Genomic DNA, 24,906 nt, shown 5'->3' with positions numbered 1-24,906 from the left:
ATTATTAAAGCTTAACCAGTCATCCTAGAGGACCTAGGTAAACTGTAGGTTATTGTCTTTATGGTGATATGTACCAGTATTAATTCTGTATTACAAGGTTACTGAATGAGTAATTAAGGGTTAATTAAAAATTAACCAGTTAGGAATAGAGTTCTAATTCCTTTATCAATTAAGTTCCCCTGGCAGCGTTTCTCAACTGTCACACGTGTTGGTGTTGTGTCACGGTGAAGTGATTAGAATATTGTGTAAACTAGACACCTAGAGATTAGCTAATTAAGTGATCAGTTCTGGGTTGTTATTATTTGTTGTTGTTAATTAACTACTGCGGCAGTACATTTGTCAGCGTAGTATTAATACAGATTCCAAAGCGTATTGTGTTTTTGTTGTGTTTTCTAGTTAACTAAACGTGCTATAATAACACATATTTATATAAGATCTATCTCTGATTATACCTAGAGAGGAGCCACTCGGGTTTTAAACTGCCCGATACAGAGAGATCTAATAGATATACAGTTAGGAGAGATATTTGGATAATCGTGTTTTATTCAGTTACGGGTATTATAGGATCCCCGTGACAAAAACGTTTTTTTTCAATTTGCTTTTATGGACTACAGAGGAATATTACACCTCTAGTTCTGTTACATTTTGTAGAAAACATGTTGGGCTATAATTCTGATCAATTTTCATTCCAAGGTCACAAGGGCAACAAGGTAAACTTCAAGGTCAAAGTGAAGGTCGAAAGGTCATCACACTTTAACTTACATCTACCCAAAAATTAATGGCAGATTTGGAATTCTTGGGCAATTCCCATTCAAGAGATGCCATTCCCATCAAGATTGGACCAGCGGTTACTTATTATGGACGTTCAAATATAGGGCCCCTCGCCCAATTTTCGTGATTTTTGCCAAAATGGGTGGGCCGTACCACCCAAACCGCTGGTCTGATTGACCTCATCTTTGATAATTAAGCTTTGTCGGCCAATATCTCTCTAGAAATCAAATTTCAACCAAATCTGAGGGGTGGGGTTAAACCCATTGGGTGATTTGACACGGAATGACTCTATAGTCTTAGACTACATATTTTCATTAGCCGTATGTTATCATTTCTATTCACCATTCCACAGACAGGATAGTACATACTACGGCCTTTGATATACCAGTCGTGGTGAACTGGCTTTTTTGCTATTACTGGTAGCAGCGGGTTTCTGTTTTCACTATCAAACTAAATCTTGGTAATATTAAATAACCATTTACGGGATGCGTTGCGATGTCGTAAACATTTCACACAAAACTCCTTTTCTTGTTTGGGTTGGAGTATTTTATTGTTTGTTTATTTTTGTTTGGGGGGTTTTGGGGGTCTCGTTTGTTTGGATTTTTGTATGGGAGGTGGAGGTTTGTGGGTATTTGAAATTGGTTTTTGTTGGGGGGGGTTTTGTATGTTGGTTTGTGTTTTTTGTGGGTCTTTTTTCATCTTTTTTTTTTTCATCTTTTTTTTTGGGGGGGGGGGGGGGGGTAACAATCATCTTTTCCTTATTTTTGTTTATTATTATTTTGTTATTGTAGTCTTTCTTTTTCGTTTTATTTTTGTTCCGTGTTGGTTTTATTTTTTGTTTTATTTATTTGTTTGCTTTGTTTTTTGTTTGTTTGTTTGTTTGTTGTTGTTTGGTGGGTATTTTTGGTTTTTGCTGTTACTTGTTTGTTTTTTGTTGTTGTTGTTGTTTTTGTTTTTGCATTTAGAATATGTCACACGGTTCAATTTTCCAGCTTTTTGTCTGCTGTATATATGTTTTAATTAATCACAAATTCAAGTCACGTATAAAAGCAATGTTTGCCATATCAAGCTTGAAAAGACGAGATTGCATCTTTTATTTAAAACACTTGAACTTAATGCACCAATTAATTCAACCTATTGCTGGCTATGACTCATACACGGCGGATACAAAACAACATTGGGAAGATAGTGATGGGGCTTTCCAGACGGGTACCCATCCATGGGTATGTTTGTCCTCAAAATTTCAAAAGGAACTAAAAACCTTTTTATTCCCTCCCTGACACGTCCTGCTCCGCACCCTGATAAGCGTATATTAAATAAGATGTAGAGAAATATGCTTGTCTTGTTTAACAACACCACAAAAATCAATTAACTATCGGCTACTGGATGTCAGATATTAATTTGCACACGTATTCTTTGGAGGAAACCCGCTACATTTTTCATTAATAGCAAGGGATTTTTATAGATAGTTTGCCACAGATAGAATAGCAGGTCAGGTCAGGTCATAGGGCTTTACGTGCACATTCAGAGCAAGCTGTTGTAGCGCACGCCTGTCTTGGGCACAAGAGCCTTAGAATAGTATACACATTGGCCTTTTATATGCCAGTCGTGGCGCACACTTTGTGTATTCGCCGGTATTTGAGTCTACGCCACAAGCACGTCAGGCGAGTTCTTTATCAACTAAGTTAAATTCCGCCCATATATAGAAATACTGTATCTATGTTGAACCCAACAATTTTGGAGGATACAAACCATAAATATTTTTTAATGCAAAGCATGTGGTTCAGCTGGCAAATAACCTCCAAAGGCGGAGATGACTGTCTGACATAGGTGTCTATTAGAGTCGATCAGCTGGCCAACTGCTTCCCGAGAAATGATGCCTCGAAGCTTGGAGGATGAGCTGATGCAGTTGGCTTAGGACGGATCTGGTTGAGCTCCCGTAGGAGGTCATCCTAAAAAGGTGTTTGATCGGTTTCAAATAAGGATTCTGGTTAGGCCAAGCCATGGTCTGAAAGGGGTGTTTTTTATGTTGAAGGAAGTTCTCAGTGATCATGGCTGATTGTGGGCACGCATTGTTTTGCGAGGCTGAAAGACAAAGTTAATGTGGGCCTGGTAAAATGGCAGTGTGATGGCATAAGTACCACCTGGGCCTCGTTCCACGAAGCGATCTTAACGTTAAGATTACCTTAAATGTATTTTAGGTGATCTTCGCGCTAAGATCGCTTCGTGGAACGGGGTCCAGGTGGTCGATATATAATAACGCTGGACAGTAATTTTGTTCACTCGACAAGCACCAGGCTAACACATGAACATAGGTCCCTTGGTTTAGTTAACGCCAATTCCGCCACCACATAATCAGGCTTGGCACAGCCTAAACTTCATTTAGTAGCAACTCTTGTCAGTGAACACAGTGGAATGGCACTGCCGCCAGTTGCAACTGACATGATTCAGTGCCGCTGAAGGCATGTCATATGTCTACGAGTCGGGACTGGTTCTCAAGGTGGACGGCAGCTGTGGAGGTGTCGATCTGCCAATCTTGGACGCGCTGTCTGACCAATGACCAACATCTGGTATGTGGTTCAAGGCCCTGTTCTTATACAACTTTTATAGTCGGAGTCGGAGATTTTAAAGTTTAACGTCAGGGCAACGCCATACAAATTGCATGTGTTTGACGTCATCAGAGATGGAATGAATGAATGTTTAACGACACCCCAGCACGAAAAATACATCGGCTATTGGGTGTCAAACTATGGTAAATCCAAAAACAAACATCATCAGAGATGGAGTCTAGACCAAAGGTTTTATAAGCACGGGCCCTGGTGTAGACCTTTGTACATGAGTCACAGGGGTCGGTCGGTACCATCTGGGGAGACGAATGCTCATGGTGATTTTTGTCAGGCCTACATCCCTAGGGGTGGAAAATGTATGATAGCATTGCAGGACTCTGCTTTCTGTGTGTATCTACCCGTTTTGTGACCCTACCCCCATTTCCACGACAGTTATATTTTTACAGAATTGCTAAAGGGTGACTATATGAAAAGCATTGTAAAATATTTGTCAGGGCATTTAGGAATACACAACTTGGAGGATTGGGAGATAATTGACTGGAGAATTCAGATATATTACCAATATTGAAATCCTTTCAGGATTAGTGTCACTTATAACACTTTGTCTGTAACGTTACAAAATACAGTTCACACAGTATTATTTTTAAGTAGATATTTAACATAAAGTTTAGGCTCAGCAGCTCAAATATTCTCTTTAAATGTTCTAATTGCAACATAAGCTCATTTGGATATCCAGTTATTATTTACATCCTATAAATAAAGTTTTGTTGCAGGATTTGCTGTGTAATTACACATTTTATAACCCACACCTATTTCCTCAACAGCAATATTTCAATGGAATTGTTAACAGTGACTAAATAAAACATAAAATATTTATTAGGATGGGCGAGACAGAAATAAAAGAAAAGCAAGTTAGTGGAATATGAATTTCAGAAATAGCAATTGTGTCATCCCTAGAGGGTTACGGTTTCAAGTAACACTTTTGGTTTACATTACTTAATGCAATTTCCACCATTTCTCAAAAGTACGTTCACTTGAGGTTTAGGATGACATCCTCAAATGTTCTGTTTCAGCGGGTTTCTTGCACACAATTCTATATTAGGCTGTTAAATACTACTTAGGTTCTGTATTTAAAGTGAATTTGACGTTATATGTTGGTGAGATGCCATTAAAATTATTTCTCATTAGACTAAAACCGATTAAAAGTCTACGTTATAGATTTCCAACCCATACTGATCATGTATTTATTGTTATCTTTGTAATATATCTAGGTATTATGTTCACTCCTAAATTATCTTGGAATAAAGCTCAGCCCTGTCTTTCTGCTCAGGCAAACAAATCTTTGCTGACACTTTATCGATGCCACAAGATACCTTTTTCAGATAGTTTTAAATTATTTGATGCCGTGATAACTCCAATTTTATGTTATGGATCAGAAATATTGCGTACTAGCAGATGCAAAGTTATTGAATACCTGCTTAAGGTTGGGAAATCAGCAAAAAAAATTATTGTGTCGGGTGAGTGTGGTAGGGTCCATCTTAAACTTATTTATATGACAAGAGTTATCAAATATTGGTGTAAACTTATTCAACTACCACTTTTCAGATTACCTTGTCAAAGTTATTTGATGTTAAAATCTTTAGATGATGTTGGGCACATTAATTGGGCTACAAAAGTGAAACAAATTTTATTTAATTATCGTTTTGGTTTTGTATGGCTATGTTAGGAAGTAGGTAATATTGATTTGTTTATCTCATTGTTTAAACAGAGGCTTTATGACAATTTACAGCAACAGTGGTTAGCTGATATAAATATATCTGCCTCATGTTATTATTACAAGCAGTATACATCTCTTTTAAATATTCAACGGTACTTGCAACTTAACTTTGCGGCACATGTCAAAAGGGCTCTATCGAAGTTTAGATGCAATAACTTTGGATTAGCTGTAGACACTGGCAAATTTAACAATATAACCTATGAACAAAGATTGTGCCCTTTTTGTAGAAATAATGATGAGGTTTTTCTTATTGAAGACCAACTACATGTATTACTCGAGTGTAAAAAGTATATGGACTTAAGAAAAAAGTTTCTTTTTTATTTTATCAATAAATATTCGCATTTACCACCTTCGATTATTTTTGTGAAGCTGATGTCATCAAAAAATGAACTATTGCTGTACAATTTGTCATTGTTTTTATATCAGGTATCTGTAATAAGAAAGCTAAGTGATGATGTTTTGTAAGTTAACCACTTGCATGCGACAAAATATATATGTGTTTTTTTGTGTATTTTGGGACTGTGTCCTTAATATTGAATAAACTTGTTGTTGTTGTTGTTGTTGTGTTGTTGTTGTTGTTGTTGTTGTTGTTGTTGTTGTTGTTGTTGTTGTTGTAATATAACCATGACTACAAAGGTATTATTGTTTAAAATTATATCTGTATACTGAGTCCAAGGAAGATATTAACATCATAACTTGACCACACCAAATAGGCATACTGTTGACTCCACAACTTAAAAGATCAAAACAACACATTGTATTATATTCAAGTTTACCTATTTATTAATTGCATTAATACATTGGTAAGTGATTCAGCTGTATACGTGTCCTAAAATTTAATATTAATGCATTACTACCTTCATAATTGTGTTGAACGATTCCAGACATTGAAAATAACATGATAGGGTGTGTCATACTCCCTGCTGAAGACACATGATAGAGCTTTATGTCTCCTGAAACTAAAGGCTACCACGAGTTAGCATTTCAATATGTTTCAACCACCATTTAGCTTAATACAGATGAATCTAGCTTTGGACAACATTGTTAGACTGGATGTGACATTCACTGGTGGGGCAAATATTTGAAATTTTATGTTTCTGGTGCATGGTTTGGACCACAGTCACTAATAATGGATTGTACAATGATAAAAAAAACCCAAACATTTAGCTAAAGTTGCTTGAAAACAAATAACCGCATTTGGCGTCTAGCAATGCAGACAAACACAGATAAATGGAAAATCCAAAGTTGGACGGAATTCAGTATGAGTACCAGAGAATTCAATATGAACCATCTCAAAGATACCTGCCTACTATCAACACTTAATGTTCCAAACCGACGATTATACCTGCAATTGTGAAACCAGGGCATATCACAATAAAACTACCTTTACAAACCATTGCCGTACTGATGAATCAATCACTTTGCAAAGGAATAATGATGGCTATGCCATTATTATTTTAATAATTGAATCATTCTTAATGCTATAGGCATCATATGATGGTGATTTCAAGGCTTCTACGTAGGTATAGGGGTATATGATTGCTGAAGACGTAATTAGTTGAGTCCTTGAAAGTTAAGATGTACAACCATGTACAAATATATTATGAAGCTCTAAAAGTATTATGAGACCAGCCTGGTCACTTTACTATTTGGGCAAAAAGCCAACCAAAGAAAAGGCCTAACATGGTTAAAGACTTATGCAAAATGACATTTGACAGCCTAGCAGTTTACCAAGTTTTAGCTTAGTTAAACAATCTCTGGAAAGTTTTATTCAAATGTCTGTTACACAGAAATGAAGAGTTTTCAGAATTGTTGATGCCTAACAGTTACATAGATGCATTGCTTAGCCTTCTACAAGCATCTCATGTGAAAATTGCACTTTGGGGCTATTAAGTTAGTGATTTCACGGTGCTCTGCTTTGACAAGCTGTATTATGGCACATACACACCAACTTGTTAAGCACAAAACCCATCTTCCAAGTGAACACCCTGATATGTTTGAAGCCTTTCAGATTGGCAACATTTTTTTTATCAGATGTCTGACAACAATATTTGTGGATGCATTCTTAAAAACCACTAAGGTAAAGTGAACAAAGATGCCCGGACTCTAGAGGTCACAGAAGAGTTAAGGCTAAATTCTGGTGCTAAAAAGATACAGCAGAACATCAGTGTGTCATCACAAAGAGTTTCCAAAGCCAAACGTTTAAAGGGATTATGATTATATTCCATAGTACTGGTAGTAAGCCTTATTCAATGTTGATTAAAATGCATTTGCTGAGAACATCTGTACTGCATAGGCAGTTTCAGTGGATACTTACTGCCTTTGACTTGATGAAGAACAATGTTATGCAACCTTCAAGTGGGAGTGACTATATATAACAAGAAATCCCATGACAACACCAGAATACGAAAAGCTGAAACATTAGCTATATGTACCAGGAAAATTAATTAAAGATCAGTCACTGTTTGAGTGCATCACTGAGCTGGCACAAGGTACAATTTTCAGATATCCTTTAACTTTCATTGGTACCTCTGTCATGGGCCTCGTTGCAGATGAATTTGACATGAGCAGACAGTCTTACAGAACATTTGTAACTATTGTTGATGTGACTGACTTGGTCCAGGTAGTAAACAGTGATTGTGTTAATTTTTAGAGGTGGTAAACCAATGTTACATAAAGCATTATGAGGTGGAAGCCACACAAAACGTGTTAATATTGTGGTTGATATATATCGTGGGACTTTTACTAAGAGCAACATATTTTGTAAAACACCTGAGAACCTTTAGGAGTCAGGTTACCAATATCACCAATTTAAATACTTTCCTAGTAAAAGAATGAAGGAAGGCAGTATACACAAATATACTCCTAGTGAAAGTGTTTTTATAACAAATATTAAAACAATATCCAAGGTTGTATGCCAACCGGTCTTTTCAAGTTGACTGATACTTGCTATTGCATGCAGCTCATGCTGCAATTGAGGATACAAGTACCTTGCCTTTAGCTCAGAAGACAGAGACTATATTTTGTGCTCGACATTCCAAGAGATCCCTGGAGTTCAATTGCTCTCAAATGTGGTCCTAAAATTGGTCCAAGTATCGTTGAATCTGTATTGACAATCAGGATGTTTGTAGGGTTGTATACGCTATGGGGTTATATTGCCAGTATACCCAGGAATCAGAACCGTGCGTCTAATTTGAAACCTTTCCGAATGAACTCGGGACATGACGAAACATTACAAAATGTACCAATAAATGTTCACTTAGCCTATTTTTATCACAATTCTTCCCTTTCTTTTTGAAAGGGAGAAATTCACTTCTCATACAATTTTCAATATCCTGCCAGGATATGTTTTTGTTCCGTGCCAAGAATGGCAGAATCGAAAGTGTAACTATGTAGGGATTGTTTGATAAAACATACACAACATACAATCAACCAGATTGTAATTTAGAATATGAGCCAGTGACACCAAATGCCGTTGATATAGGCTGGAAAATAGAAACAGAAAAAGACACTATATAGCATCTATACAGACTGGTATAATGTTGACAACTGAAGACTGTGACAACCAGGTTGAAGACGGTGATAGAAATGTAGCACAGAAATTTTGAAAAATATGCATCCATCTTTATCATGACATTTTTAATCTGTCAATGCAATGTATGCATTTCCAACTCATTTATTGTTTCGACAATAATCTTTATTATCACATGTATGTGACAATAAATCTGTGATCAAAGTACACTTTAAGTTAACAGGAATCTTTAATGGGTTTATATTAGAAAATAATTAAAAAAAAATACATATATATATATATATATATATATATATATATATATATATATATATATATATTAAAGCCATATGAATGCGCATGTTAATAACTTCATCAGCAAATAGCTTAACAAATGCTTTATGGAAGATCTAAATAACGCTTGGAGTCCAACAAACATTCAGCTACATTAAAGCCCTGAAAAAGTGTAAACCTAAACTTCAACTGGAATTACTGTTGTAAAATAGCAAAATTTGCATTACCTAACATTAAACAAAAAGTGTTATGTGAGACCCTAACCTTCAAATGTTACTGTTGCTTCTATTTTTCAGATTTATATCTCATTAATTCGTCTACATTTAGGTTTGCCATGTATATCTTAATAAATATTGTATGATGTTTTTATTTAGTTACCCTGTTAACAATTCCATTGAAATGCCGCTTTTGAGGAAACGGGTAGGGTTATCAAAAGGGTCGTTACATAAAACCGCTTCCAAGAAAACTTTATATATAGGATGTAAATTTTAACTAGATGTCAAAACAAGTTTCTGCTGCAATAAGATCATTCAAAGAGAAGGTGCTGTGCCTAAACTTTGTTAACTTTCTACTGAAAAATAAAACTGTGTGAATTGTATTTTGTAACGTTACAGAAAAACTGTTATATGAGACTCTAATCCTCAAAGGATTTCAATATTGATAACATATCTGAATTCTCCAATCCATTAACTCCCAATACTCCAAGTTTTATATTCTTAAATGCCCTGACAAATATTATACAATGATTTTAATATAGTCACCTTTTAGCAATTCTGTAAAAATATAACTGTCGTGGAATTGGGGGTAGGGTCACAAAACGGGTGGATACACACTGAAAGCTGTGAGTCCTGCAATGCTATCATAAATTGTCCACCCCTGGGGGTGTAGGCTGTGACAAAAATCACTATGAGCATTCGTCCCCCCAGGTGGTACCAATTGGCCAAATTTTGGGTCCTGGCTCATAGACTACCTCGACGTAAAACGTTTATGGGGATTTATTAATTGCTCCCTTAACTTAGATTATAGGGGAGCCGTTTAAGATATGACCATATTACAGTGATACCATATATAATGTTATATTGCTAAGAGGAGCTCTAAAATAACTCTCCTTGAACTAGTTTTAGGGAAGTGATATGGAGCGAGGGTGACAATTCCTCTTCTTTTTTTTTTTTTTCTTTTTTTTAAATATATTCATTGCCCCAGATGTTGTTAATGTCAGGGTTGGGACCCTGAAATCATTATCTTGCAATAGATACATAAATATAAAGTGCATTCAATAAAATTACTAATGACAATTCCTCTTTTAACGGCGAAGTCTATTTGTGATGTTCCTACTGTTCTTGTTTGGCGGTCTAGATATATCAAATGATGGCGGAAGATAAGTCTATCAGGCCCCGTGCTTATAAAACGTTTAGTCTAACAAAGTCTGAGACTTTAACGTCATGGCAATTACATGCAAATTTTATGTGTGTGACGTCATTAGATTTTGAGTCTTGACTCTAAACGTTTTATATGCACTGGCCCTGGCAGAACTGCCTAGGTGCTGTTACTCGTTGGTCTTACACTGCATGGAAATCGGTTTGAATTTCATCATCGATCATCGGTTATAATCGGTTTGCACCAACCGATCCTTTCGCTTACACAATCGGTTAGGATTATATGAACATGCGAAGGATTTCAGTTATAATGACCATTCACCTACCGCCTTAAGCATAAACATTACAAATCGCCAATTGTATCCTTAGAAGTATTTAATATATAGTTTTGCTTTATATTCACACATAATAACAAACACGAACCGCAGCATAGTTGGAGAATCAATTATAATTAACATTTTCCCACACAATCGATTATAGACTTTCATAATCGATCAGACTTTTATAATCGATCATAGACTTTTATAATCGATCATAGACTTTTATAATCGATCATCCATCGGTAAAGCCAAGTCAATCAACTTTCGATTATAATTGCTCATTGGAATAGAATATCACTAATTATCAGCAGTGCTCTCGTTGGCTGTATAACGTTATTAAAGGTTGTTGCCACAGACCGTGGATCGTCCCCAGCTGTTGCTCACCCCCAAGGCGTATTCACGCTGTGCAGTTGTCAGTCTTGGCATGGCGACCTTGTCGAACGTGGGACTGGCATCAACCGTGAACACAGTCAGACATCCGGGTTATTCCTTCCGAAACACTTGCATGGAGAGTTGCGTTAAAAAGAATCAGGGCAGATATCAGAGGTGGATCTAGGGGAGGGGCCAGGGGTCCGCCCCCCTCTAAATTATGAGATAGTTATAATTTTATTATATATTAATTTTCTTTTCTTTTTTACGTAACCCCTCGAAACCTCCCCCAAAGTTCCCTTGGTATTCCACCTTATGTCACTGCCCCCCCCCCCCCCTCCAAATGGATTTTCTGGATCCGCCATTGGATATATAGGGTCTTCTCCAGCTAGACATAAAGAGCTCTTGTAAACAAAATAAGAGTACCGGTGAGGTACATGATACGCCCATCAACAGTTTGATGGAAAACCATAGATATTAATGAATATGTTTCGGGTATGAAACAGTTCTAATTACGTGTATGTAAACATATTTCCGGTTGGTGGATGAACAGTTTGTTTTGGACCAACTACAAGGGATACTGTATCCATTGGAGAAGGTGCTGTCTGATTAATGAAGTTATTGTTCTTTATTAGAAAGGGAAATTTTGTTTAGCATTTTCTACAAAGGATAAACATGATTTTCCTATGATGTTCAGAATATAGAACAATTATTTGATTTATTTGTATCTCAGTGGCCTAATAACTATATATGACACACCACCATCCCATGTTGTTCCTACATTAGAGATTTGAAGGTACTGGATGCATTTGTATGCAAGATATGATCCGGACAAGGATTTACTGTTATATGCAGTAGACCGTGAAAAGTAGCTCACGGTGACCTAGTAATAGTACGCGACACACCGTCATCCCAAGTTGTTCCTACATGTGAGGTTTGATGGTCCTGTATGCATCTGTATAAACGATATGGTCCGGATAAGAAAAGGTTAACAGACGAACGGACGGACGGACGGACAACGCCATACCATAATACGACCCATCATAGACGGCGTATAAAAAGGTTCTTTGTCGCAAATGTCCATACCCTTCCTAACGCCAAACAATCACATATCTGCACATGGACATATTTTTTATTATTATTAAAAATGCTCTTTATCGTAAATGTCCATACCCTTCCCAATGCAAAATATTCACACACATACGCACGCACACGCATGACTTCCCTGATTATGGACATGCTTACTCTGATAAAACCATTATCATTAAAATCCGTATCACTGCACATAGAAGGATTCAAAGGACATTTTGACAAGGTACTGACTGCTCCCATGAACCACTGCCAGGTGCTTTGTTTATTAGATAAAAGTTAAAGTGTCTTTGTTTAACGACACCGCTAGAGTCCATTGTTTTATTAATCATCGGCTATTGGATGTCAAACATTTAGTAATTTGATATATAGTCTTAGGGAGGAAACCCGCTTAATTTTTTCATTCGTAGTAGGCCCTAAGGGATGTTTTATATGCACCATCGCACAGACAGGAAGAAGGAAGGAAATATTTTATTTAAAGACGCACTCAACACATTTTATTATGGTCATATGGCGTTGGACATATGGTTAAGGACCACGCAGATACTGAGAGAGGAAACTCGCTGTCGCCACTTCACGGGCTACTCTTTTCGATTAGCAGCAAGGGATGTTTTATATGCACCATCACACAGACAGGATAGCACATACCACGGCATTTGATATACCAATCGTGGTGCACTGGCTGGAAGGAGAAATAGCCCAACGGAGATCGATCCTAGACCGACCGCACATCAAGTGAGCGTGTTACCACTGGGCTACGTCGCTACCCATTACCTCACACACACACACACACACACATACCACACACACAGACACCACACACACACACACACACACAGAGACACCACACACACAGACACACACACACACCACACACAGACAGACAGGAAAGCACATTCCAACTACGCATTAGGCGATTGTTGGAGGACTGCCACTCCCATAACAATAAACCATTCACTCTCAAGACAGGTTCGGCAAATATAAACCAGCACAAGACAGAGTTCAAAAGAATAGAAAGACCGATGATATGCACTCATGAACCAATGTACTGTTTGTGTACTTCCATATGTCAGTCGTCTGCTGATTTTTAAGTGTGATGGGAGTGATTTCCCTTCCCATGCTTTGCAGACGCTCAATAACGCATGCGCATATGCGCCTTGTATACAACTGCAAATTACCACGTGAAAATGGAAGAGGAGAAACCCCGCTGGGACATCGAACTAGAAATAGCCTCCTCATTGGAGGGAGAGCTCGGCAGTTTTCTTCTCCCCGGGGAGCCGAGGCCATTCGCATATGTTATCTTCAAGCAAAACTCATTGCGAGAGCCAGAAATATCACGTATTATTTCCCAAGCGCAGGAACAATCGACGAATGCGCTCGGCCGACAGCGGGCGTGTTCAAAGGTTCGATCCCTGGGGAGTAACCCCCATGGGCGCCGTTGGTTTGGAGGCAATTCAATATTCATTTCATGGTGTAGCTAGCACACATGCTGTGTTTTCGGCGTTCTGGGCTCCGGCTTTGGAACGGGTTCCCAGATAGCAGACGAGGGACCAGTCAAGTTGGGAGATATTATTAAAAAATATTCTTACTCTCTCACAGTGACAATCTGGCGATCTGACGATGTCGCGACGGAAACAAGCTCGGCCAAAGTCGTGTAAATGTGAGTATCCGTACATTCGGTTTCCGTATATTTTCGTATCGGTCGTTTTTGCTTGTGTTTTTTTTTCTTCTTCTTTTTTTTTTTCTTTCTAAACCCTGCGTGCTTGGTTTCCTGTTAGCAAATCAGATTACTGTTGCTTTGGTTACAGCTAAGTGATGAGAAATCGCCCATGCTCCCGTGTTTTAAATCAGTGCCACTGTAAATGCTTTGATTTATAAAACAAATGTTTTTAGATTTATTTATCCAATTACTAACTTAGGCTAATGATTTTTGGCTATTTTTTTTTAGACTTGGTCACTAAATCTAATACTAGTGGTTCGTAGGCTTTTAGTACCGTAATAATAATACATGTTGTATTGTAACAAAATATAATATTCTACAGTTTATGTAATTTACTTTCACTTTATGTCGCCTTGTAATAATATATTTTGATACGTTTTAGTCTTTGGTGTATTGGGGGGGAAAAAAGTATTATGTATTACAATGTTTAATATATTTGATATTTAACGACGTTGAATACATGTGTACTACATCTATTATTAAAATTTGTATGAAAATTAACATAATTCATTTAAAATGTCTAATACAATTTTCTTTTTGTGCTACATGTAATAATTGTGCTTAATCAGTAATTAATGTTAAAAAAAATTGGTTTTTTCTTCTATATTCTCTCTCTCTCTCTCTCTCTCTCTCTCTCTCTCTCTCTCTCTCTCTCTCTCTCTCTCTCTCTCTCTCTCTCTCTCTCTCTCTCTCTCGTTCTCTCTCTTTTTTCTTTTTTTTAACAATTACAAACCTGTCATTGTTGGGTATTAAGAGTCACCTTGGACTTGCCAGTGTCCCATTGTCCCCTCCAGTCTGTTTGAGAGAAAGGAGCAGCCCCCCTATGGTGTTATCACCTAGCTGATATCCCTTAGTGGAGGAACCCCTGGGGAGTTGTTGCCAACAGCCTGAAGAATGTACACTGCACTGTACATATCTGGTGGGGTATATTCATAGTATGGTTCTGGGTGTTTAAGAGACATAAAATAGTAGACTTTCACTAAGTTTGTTTTGTTTAACAATACCACTGGAGCACATTGATTTCAGGTGCGGATCCAGGGGGAGGTGTCAACATACACACTGCATGTACCTAACATTTTTTTCACCAAGATAAAAAATTAAATAAATAAAAGCTTGTTCAAACACCTCTTGTAACCTAGTGCATATCACACATTAAGTTAATACTTTTCTTAATATGCAGGGTGAGTTGCTTCACTCTATTTAGCAAATTTAAAATGACGGAAAAGTTTCAAAGGTTGTCGTTGGAAGATTTATTTTATTAATAATGACAGAAGTACTTCAATCAGGATTTAGTGAGTATGGTAGGTTATACATTTTTGGTTTATGTGTCCATTTGTTGCACTATTTGGGTTGAGATACGGTTGAAACATGGTGCCACCAGTTTTGAATACCAGCTATATATAGGGTAATGTAAACATTTTCGGACATAAAAAAACACACACTTTCTTTGTCTGTTCGGACTACTTGTAGCCATGACCAGCACCCACACCCCTCCAACCCAATGGTAAAGCCTCTCACCCTGATGCACAGTCGATTTGCCTAGTGGGCTATGTCTCGTTGTAGCTAGTGCACCACGACTGGTATATCAAAGGCTGTGGTATGTGCTATCCTGTCTGGGGGACGGTGCATATAAAAGATTCCATGCTACTAATGGAAAAGTGTGGCAGGTTTCCTCTCTATGACCAGATGTCAAAACTACCAAATGTTTCACATCCAATGGGTGAGGATTGATAAATCAATGTGCTTTTGTGGTGTACTTTAGTTTCAAATATGTTGCTGTGTTGTTGAACAAACATTCCTTTTCTTTCCCTGCTAATATCCCTTTGCTTTACATCCAGTTATATACAAGACAGTTAAATGCATCAATCTTTTCTTGTTATATGATTTTTATACACCCGTCTTTGATGGGTCATATTATGGTATGATGTTGTCTGTATGTTTGTATGTACATCCGTCCATTTGTAAACTTTTCATTTCAGGAGCATATTTTTCTTATGAATTCATTTAGGATCATCAGCCTTGTATGTGAGTGCAACTTGGGATGGTGGTGTGTCCTGTACCATAACTAGGTCACCATGACCTACTTTTCATGTATTACTGCACATTAAAGGAAATCTTGTCATGACCATATCTTCATTATCAATTCTTATAGGACATCAAGTGCAAGTACCACTTGGGATGGTGATGTGTCACGTACCATAACTAGGTCATTATGACCTAGTTTTTATGCATCACTGCTCATTAAAAAAAAATTCCTTGTCTGGGCCATATCTTCCTTATCAGTTCATATAAGATCATCCAACCTTGCATGCAAGTACCACTTGGAATGGTGGTGTGCTGTGTATCATAACTAAGTCAGTGCGACCTACTTTTGATGGGCATATATCATGTACCTCACCGGTACTCTTGTACTACAACTACAAACCTGACTGGTGCATTTTCAGCGCAGTTCATTATATTTATATATCATGTCATTGGGTTTTACATTCACATTCAGAACAAGCTGTTGTAGCACACACTTGTCCTGGGTGCAGGTGCCAGCCTCAGTCGGCTCCTCCGTCCAGGACAGGCATTATATCGGTTTAGTGAGGATTTTTCTTTTCATATTGGACAATTTCTTTTTTCAGTAAGTGTTTCAGAAGAGGGTGACTGTCAGGATGAACCAGTTGAGGAGGACAGCATTTCTGTTCAAGATGCTGAAGAAAAGAAGCTATCAGAACAAGGTGTGAATTTTTAAAACATTTTTTTTAGCTCACTGCTCCCTTTCCTTTCTCTCCTTTGAATTCCATCTGATTTCTTAGTGCCTACTTTATATAAATAAAGATGAAAATATGACTTGTGCTCTACCCCACCACACTCCCACTAGAGACGAGACTGTGACCCCTAACTCCTGCCATTAAGAAATTGTCCACAGCAATAAAAACATGCCATTGAAAAAAAAAACCTGAATATAGTTAGTCCAAGGCAAAAAAGTGCTAAAACTCCACAGCATTGCCGATTGCAGTGGGTAATTGCAGGGGTTGGACCCCTTAAAGGGGCAGGACGTAGCCCAGTGGTAAGGCTCGCGGTCGGTGTGGTATCGACCATGGGCCCATTGGGCTATTTCTTATTCCAGCCAGTGCACCACGACTGGTATATCAAAGGTTGTGGTATGTACTACCCTGTCTGTGAGATGGTGCGTATAAAAGATCCCTAGCTGCTAATCGATAAGAGTAGCCCATGAAGAGACGACAGTGGGTTTCCTCTCTTCAATATCTGTGAGTGCATCATAAAATAAAACATTTCCTTCCTTCCTTTAACCATATGTCTTGATGCCATATAACCTTAAATAAAATTGTGTTGAGTGCGTCATTAAATAAAACAATTCCTTCCTTTAACCATATGTCTGACGCCATATAACTATAAATAAAATGTGTTGAGTGTGTCATTAAATAAAACAATTCCTTCCTTTAACCATATGTCTGACGCCATATAACTGTAAATAAAAATGTGTTGAGTGTGTCATTAAATAAAACAATTCCTTCCTTTAACCATATGTCTGACGCCACTGTAAGTGTGTCATTAAATAAATCCTTTAAAATTGTAACTGTAAATAAAATTGTGTTGAGTGTGTCATTAAATAAAACAATTCCTTCCTTTAACCATATGTCTGACGCCATATAACTAAATAAAATGTGTTGAGTGTGTCATTAAATAAAACAATTCCTTCCTTTAACCATATGTCTGACGCCATATAACTAAATAAAATGTGTTGAGTGTGTCGTTAAATAAAACAATTCCTTCCTTTAACCATATGTCTGACGCCATATAACTAAATAAAATGTGTTGAGTGTGTCGTTAAATAAAACATTTCTTACTTTATTTGGACCACTCCACTAGGGGTTATGCCTTACACACTAGATTTCATTCCTATGGGTCTGTTATTAGTCCCCTACTTGTTCAACTGGAGGGGACTATAGATTTCATCTCTGTCTTTCTGTATGTCTATCCATCTGTCTGTCTGTCCCACATATAGTTTTCGGATGTTTTTTCAAAATACTTTGAAATGTTAAGTTGAAAGTTTGTGTGTATAGCTTATCATATACTGTTATAGATCAAGTACGACTTTCATGGCAATTTACCCATTTTTTACAGAGTTATGGCCCTTGGACGTTTTCATAATGCCTTGAGATATTAAGCTGACATTTTATGTATAGAGATTAACTGCTCCCCTAACACTTTGTTGTACTTAGCAGTGTTAGAGATTAAATTTTTTGGCCAGTATCCCAGTTGGATACTAACATTTCAAAATCTGGTATCTCACCAGAGAATTTAGTATTATATGGTATCCTGTTTGGATACTGGGTTCTTGAAGTCTGGTATCCAAAATTAAATCTGGTATCCCTGGGATATCGGGATACCGTTAATCTCGAACACTGTTTAGTGTATTATAACTAATATTGCCATGTCCAGCGGCTAGTGAAAAACATTGTCAAATGTTGCAGTTGTCTATTTTGTAAATATAAATATCCTTCCCCCAACCCCCACCCACAAAATTAGTGTTTTTAAGCTATATCTGTCCCTTGATGACATGATTTTTACTATTATTTAGTAAAACTGTATTGACTTGAAGTAAAGTAGCCAGGGCTAGTGAATTTCCAGTCGTGGTTAGTAAATTTTTTAAATGACTGATCCCATGGCCAGTGGATTTTATAAAAATTTTAGAAGCCCTGAATGAAGCAGATCTGACTAGAAGTTTCCAAATGGGAAAATAAAAAGGTTACCATGTTAATAAAAAAAAAAAAAACCTAATAGTGTTTTCCCTAGCTTGTTTTAGCATGGTGCAGCACCATGCCTAAATAGTCTATCACCATCTTGCTCAATCAGCGCCATGCTGCCCTGAGATTAAACAAGCCTTTTTCAATAATTAATTCTAAAACTGACTTTATAAAACACCCCAAAAGGTATTATTAATGAATGAAGTATGCCTTTGATATATTTTGCCTTTAATTTATTAAAGCAAACATATAAATTACATTAATGTTTATTTCAATTAATTTTTGTGTATTTTTAATGAAAAACAAGTGCCCCGAAAATGGTGAAAATGACCCAAAAGTGTTTGGTCTACCATGCCTTGCCTAATTTCTAGGGAAATCACATAGTATGTTGTGTTTTTTTAATTCACATTCTAAGGAGATCTGAAAATTACTCTCCCTGAACTAGTCTCAGGGGAGTGATGGCGAGACAGAATGATTCCTCCCCCTAAACAGCGAGGTTTGTTATATGTCTGTCAGTATGTAAAAATATATAGGAATATAAATTACATAGACAGATAAAACCAACTATCACAGGGCTTCTAGATTATGGTATCCCCACTCCCATGGCTAGTAATGTTTGATGTTTGGCTACTAAATAACTACTATTGCCATGCCCGACTGCTAGTGAAAAAAAAAGGTCAAATGTTGCAGTTAAGTCTGTTTTGTAAATATGAATATCCTGACCCCATCCCAATCCCCAAGCACTATTTCCCTCTAGGTGACATATGTGATTATTACTATTATTTAGTAAAATTATATTAACTTAATAGGGCTAGTGCATTTTTAATCATGGCTAGTAAATTTTTACAGTCACTGATCCCAAGGCTAGTGGATTTGAAAAAAAAATCTAGAAGGCCTGTATCAGATGCCTATGTAAGGATGGGTTTAAAGGTCGAAACACCACACACACACACACACACACACTGCTCAAGCAAATTTTTTTTTTTTTTTTTCAATACGTTTTTGGGGAGAGCATCAGCCCCCACAGGGCTATAAACTTCGTTCACCACATTCTAGACCCATCCCTGCTAAAATTCCTGCACACTCACTCAATATAGTTTTGTTTTCTATCTAGACTTTTTGATTGAACCATGTCTGGTATATCAAAGGCTGTGGTATGTGCTATCCTGTATGTGGGATGGTGTATTAATAAAAGATTCCTTGCTACTAATGAAAAACATGTAGTGGGTTTCCTTTCTAAGACTATATGTCAAAATTTCCAGATGTTTGACATCCAATAGCCGATGATTCATAAATCAGTGTGCTTTAGTGGTGTCGTTAAAAAAAGCAAAAAAACTTTGATTGAACCACCTCAGTGGATACGTTCAATTGATTGGGGGTGTTGTCATTCCAACCAAAGTACCACAACTGGTCAAAGACTGTGGTATGTGCTATCCTGTCTATGGGATGGTGCATATAAAAGATCCCTTGCTACTGATGAAAAACATGTAGTGGGTTTCCTCTCTAAGACTCTGTGTCGAAATTACCAAATACATGTATTTGACATCCAATAGTTGATGATTCAGTGTGTTCTAGTGGCATCGTTAAATAAAACAAACTTTAAACTTTTTTCTGTCTAGACTCGGCAGACCAGGCAACGGTGCCAGATGGTGACGATGTTGAAGACGATGGCACCATCTTGTCTGATGAAGACCCGGTGGAGATTGGAGCCCAGGCATTCCACTGTGAAACCTGTAACACCATATTCGGGAGTCTTGACCAGTTCATGGACCACTGCAACTACGACTGTGTTGGAGGTAGGTCTCAGGTTTATTTGAAATCTCAAATGTAACACCATATTCGGTAGTTTCGACCAGTTCATGGACCACTGCAACTATGACTGTGTTGGAGGTAGGTCTCAAATTTATCCTAAACTCTAAATATTTGTCCAGTGAAACTTGTCTAAACCAGACCATGTGGAAACCAGCCAAGTTTCATGGTCCTGAATTTTCTAAATTCTAAAACGTGACCCTTTAAACATTGGATTCTCTCTAAATTGGATAAATATTAGATCCCTGCGGTGTGATCCAATGTAGTCAGGTTTCACTGTACATGTGTGTCCTGCTATAAACTAAATTACAATCTTGTGGGGGAAAACAAATTTTGACACAAAATTTTGAACGAAGACCTAAAAGTGTAAATTCCTGTCTATGTGTCCAGTTGTGTGGCCTCGTTAAGGCTATTAAGGTGCACAGCTGGTAGTGATGAGATTGGTTAAACCCAGCAAGAAAACTACAGAATCATTAGATGTGGGAGGTGTTGTGCTGTGTGGAAATATGCATGTTGATTGATATCGAAAAGGCAGAAAAATTACTTGAAAGCATAAATTTTGCTAAAAAAAAAAAAAACCTAACAAAAACAACAAAAATGGAGTCCTCCCAAGTGAAGCAAGCGAGAGCACATGCAGTGTGCACAAACCAAAAAGACCTGTCTTACCATAACTATCAACAGGTTAATACATGTCAGGGTTGCTAGAATTTTAATAAAAGCTCACTAGTCATGGGATCAGTTATTTAAACTATTTACTAGCCACGATAAAAAAAAATCACTAGCCCTACTTTAAGTATATAAAATTTTACTGATAGGAATAATCAAATATGTTCCCTAAAGAAGGAGATAGAGCCTAAAAACCCTTAGATTGGGAGTGGGGGCAGGATACAGCTTAAAAACCCTTAGATTTGGGAGGTGGGGCACCATAGAGCTTAAAAACCCTTAGATTGGGAGTGGGGGCAGGATACAGCTTAAAAACCCTTAGATTGGGAGTAGGGGCAGGATACAGCTTAAAAACCCTTAGATTGGGAGTAGGGGCAGGATACAGCTTAAAAACCCTTAGATTGGGAGTAGGGGCAGGATACAGCTTAAAAACCCTTAGATTGGGAGTAGGGGCAGGATACAGCTTAAAAACCCTTAGATTGGGAGTGGGGGCAAGATACAGCTTAAAAACCCTTAGATTGGGAGTGGGGGCAGGATACAGCTTAAAAACCCTTAGATTGGGAGTGGGGGCAGGATACAGCTTAAAAACCCTTAGATTGGGAGTGGGGGCAGGATACAGCTTAAAAACCCTTAGATTTGGGAGGTGGGGCAGGATACAGCTTAAAAACCCTTAGATTTGGGAGGTGGGGCACCATAGAGCTTAAAAACCCTTAGATTGGGAGTGGGGGTAGGATACAGCTTAAAAACCCTTAGATTGGGAGTGGGGGCAGGATACAGCTTTAAAACCCTTAGATTTGGGAGGTGGGGCACCATAGAGCTTAAAAACCCTTAGATTGGGAGTGGGGGCAGGATACAGCTTAAAAACCCTTAGATTTGGGAGGTGGGGCACCATAGAGCTTAAAAACCCTTAGATTGGGAGTGGGGGCAGGATACAGCTTAAAAATCCTCAGATTGGGAGTGGGGGTAGGATACAGCTTAAAAACCCTTAGATTTAGGGGGTGGGGGCAGGATACAGCTTAAAAACCCTCAGACTGGGAGTGGGGGCAGGATACAGCTTAAAAACCCTTAGATTGGGAGTGGGGGCAGGATACAGCTTAAAAACCCTTAGATTGGGAGTGGGGGCAGGAAACAGCTTAAAAACCCTTAGATTTAGGGGGTGGGGGCAGGATACAGCTTAAAAACCCTTAGATTGGGAGTGGGGGCAGGAAACAGCTTAAAAACCCTTAGATTTAGGGGGTGGGGGCAGGATACAGCTTTAAAACCCTTAGATTGGGAGTAGGGGCAGGATACAGCTTAAAAACCCTTAGATTGGGAGTGGGGGCAGGATACAGCTTAAAAACCCTTAGATTTGGGAGGTGGGGGCAGGATACAGCTTAAAAACCCTTAGATTGGGAGTGGGGGCAGGAAACAGCTTAAAAACCCTTAGATTTAGGGGGTGGGGGCAGGATACAGCTTAAAAACCCTTAGATTGGGAGTGGGGGCAGGAAACAGCTTTAAAACCCTTAGATTTAGGGGGTGGGGGCAGGATACAGCTTAAAAACCCTTACATTGGGAGTGGGGGCAGGATACAGCTTAAAAACCCTTAGATTTGGGAGGTGGGGCCAGGATATTCATATTTACAAAATACATATAAATACAGCATTTGACGACTTCTTTGTTTTTCACTAGCCATTGGGCATGGCGATAGTAGTTATTTACTAGCCCAGCATTGAATATCACTAGCCATGGGAGTGCTACCATAATCTAGAAGCCCTGTACATGTATATGTATGTAAACACAGAAGATGTAACCTGTCGAATAAGATAGGTTAACTTACGAGTCACTGTTTAAATTAGTAAGCTTCTGTATGATTATTCTTACAGGGTTTTTGGGGGGGTTTTGTTATATGGTCTGTCACTCAACATAGCGATCCACAGGCAATCATTTTCAATGGTAAAGTTATCGATGTTCAAAAGCCTTTTTAATAAAGATTTTAATGTTACAGAAAGAGAGTACAATTTTTTTTAAAGTGATATCCCCAAATCGTCTGAAAATTACTGGGTATGTGTCAGAATTACTATACCAAATGTTTGATATTCAATAACCAATGTTTAATACATTGAAGTGTTCCAGTGGTGTCACTTCATACATGTTTGGTCTAGAGTCGTTCAGTGGGCCCATCGGGCTATTTCTCGTTCCATCCAGTGCGCCATGACTGGTATATTAATGGCCATGGTATGTGCTATCCTGTCTGTGGGATGATTCATATAATAGATTCCTTACTACTAATGGAACAACTTTGCAGGTTTGCTCTCTAAGACTGTGTGTCAGAATTACCAAATGTTTGACATGCAATTAATGATTAATAAATCAATGTACTCTAGTGGTGTCGTTAAATAAAATAAACTAAATTTAAAAACAAAACAAACTTTAACATTAACCATGCATTTGAAGCTGTTGATCACAACTAATACTACATGACTGGTTTATCAAAGGCTGCGGTATGTGCTGTTCTGTTTTGTGGGAAAGTGTGTATAAAAGATCCCTTGCTGCTAATTGAAAAATGTAGCACCTGTTTCCTCTAAGACTACATGTCAGAATTACCTAATGTTTGAATCCAGCAATCGATTCTTAATAAATCAATATCCTCCAGTGGTTTAATTACAAACAAAACACATTTTAGCCAAGCATTTGGAGCTTTTGATCCCAACCAATGCCACACAACTTGTACACCCATGGCTTTGGTATGTGTTGTCCTGTCTATGGAATATGCATACAAAAGATCACTTGTTGCTGCTGCTGAAAACATGTATTAGACTTCTGAAGAATAGGAAATGTTTTATTTAACGACGCACTCAACAGATTTTAATTACAGTTATATGGCATCAGACATATGGTTAAGGACCACACAGATATTGAGAGAGTAAACCCGCTGTCGCTCCTTCATGGGCTACTCTTTCCGATCAGCAGCAAGGGATCTTTTATATGTACCATCCCACAGACAGGATAGCACATACCACAGCCTTTGATATACCAATCGTGGTGCACTGGCTGTGACGAAAAACAGCCCAATGGGCCCACTAACGGGGATCGATCCCAGACCGACCGTGCATCAAGCGAGCACTCTACCACTGGGCTACGTCCCGCCCCCTCTTCTGAAGACGTCAGAATTACCAAATGTTTGACATCCAGTAGCCGAGGGTTAATTTACAATGTTCTCTAGTGGTGTCTTTAAACAAAACAAACTTTAAGCTTATTTTTTTGTGTGTCTTAAAGCTTCATTTCTCACCAACTGTGATTCTCATTTAATTTTTGTTTTATGCTACAAATTTCTTTTATAAAAAAAATATAAATAAATAAGCATTTTTATTTGTTTAACATAGATTAAGATGTGCATATAAGCAACATGGAATCAGTTTATGTAGGTGCGACATAGAATAATAATAATAATAATAATAATAATATAACATATAAATATAGTTATATTATAGTACAGACTGTCACAGTAATGTTACAAAGGACCATTTAGATTACCCGTGTAAATCTTTTATGAGTGTATTTTAGTAACACTTTTTTTCAAGTGATTATATACATGTACACTATATATATTTCTAAATGGGTTCTCTTATTTCATTATAATTTCATGAACTCATTTTGTTTTATTTCGCTCCTAATCCCATGGGAATCACACTATTTTTGGTCTATTGTCAAAACAGTCTTTCCACAAAGCTAACTCCAATCAACTGATTAAAGTCATTCGGAATCACATATTTTTCATTCTAAATTTTTTTCATTTTCTTTACTTCTGTTTTTTCTTAATGTACCAGTAATGGAGTAAAACAAAAAAGAAAGAAAGTAAAAAACAAATTGGTACATAATTAATCCACTACTAGTACTAATATGG

General features: G+C 37.6%; 1 protein-coding gene across 1 annotated transcript in view; it reads left to right on the top strand.

Moving 5' to 3' along the window:
• The first annotated feature begins 13,376 nt into the window (after nucleotides 1-13,376).
• LOC121389213 (zinc finger protein 423-like) overlaps nucleotides 13,377-24,906 on the top strand; it is a 62,117-nt gene continuing 50,587 nt past the window's right edge. Inside the window, 3 exon segments of the mRNA XM_041520816.1 lie at nucleotides 13,377-13,734; nucleotides 16,422-16,517; nucleotides 20,171-20,347. Coding sequence (XP_041376750.1) covers nucleotides 13,695-13,734; nucleotides 16,422-16,517; nucleotides 20,171-20,347 — 313 coding nt within the window. The 5' untranslated portion in view covers nucleotides 13,377-13,694.

The sequence above is a fragment of the Gigantopelta aegis genome, chromosome 14 (assembly GCF_016097555.1).
Source record: "Gigantopelta aegis isolate Gae_Host chromosome 14, Gae_host_genome, whole genome shotgun sequence".
NCBI lineage: Eukaryota > Metazoa > Mollusca > Gastropoda > Neomphalida > Peltospiridae > Gigantopelta > Gigantopelta aegis.
The sequence above is the reverse complement of the archived record's forward strand: the minus strand, read 5'-3'. Positions and strand labels throughout refer to the sequence as shown.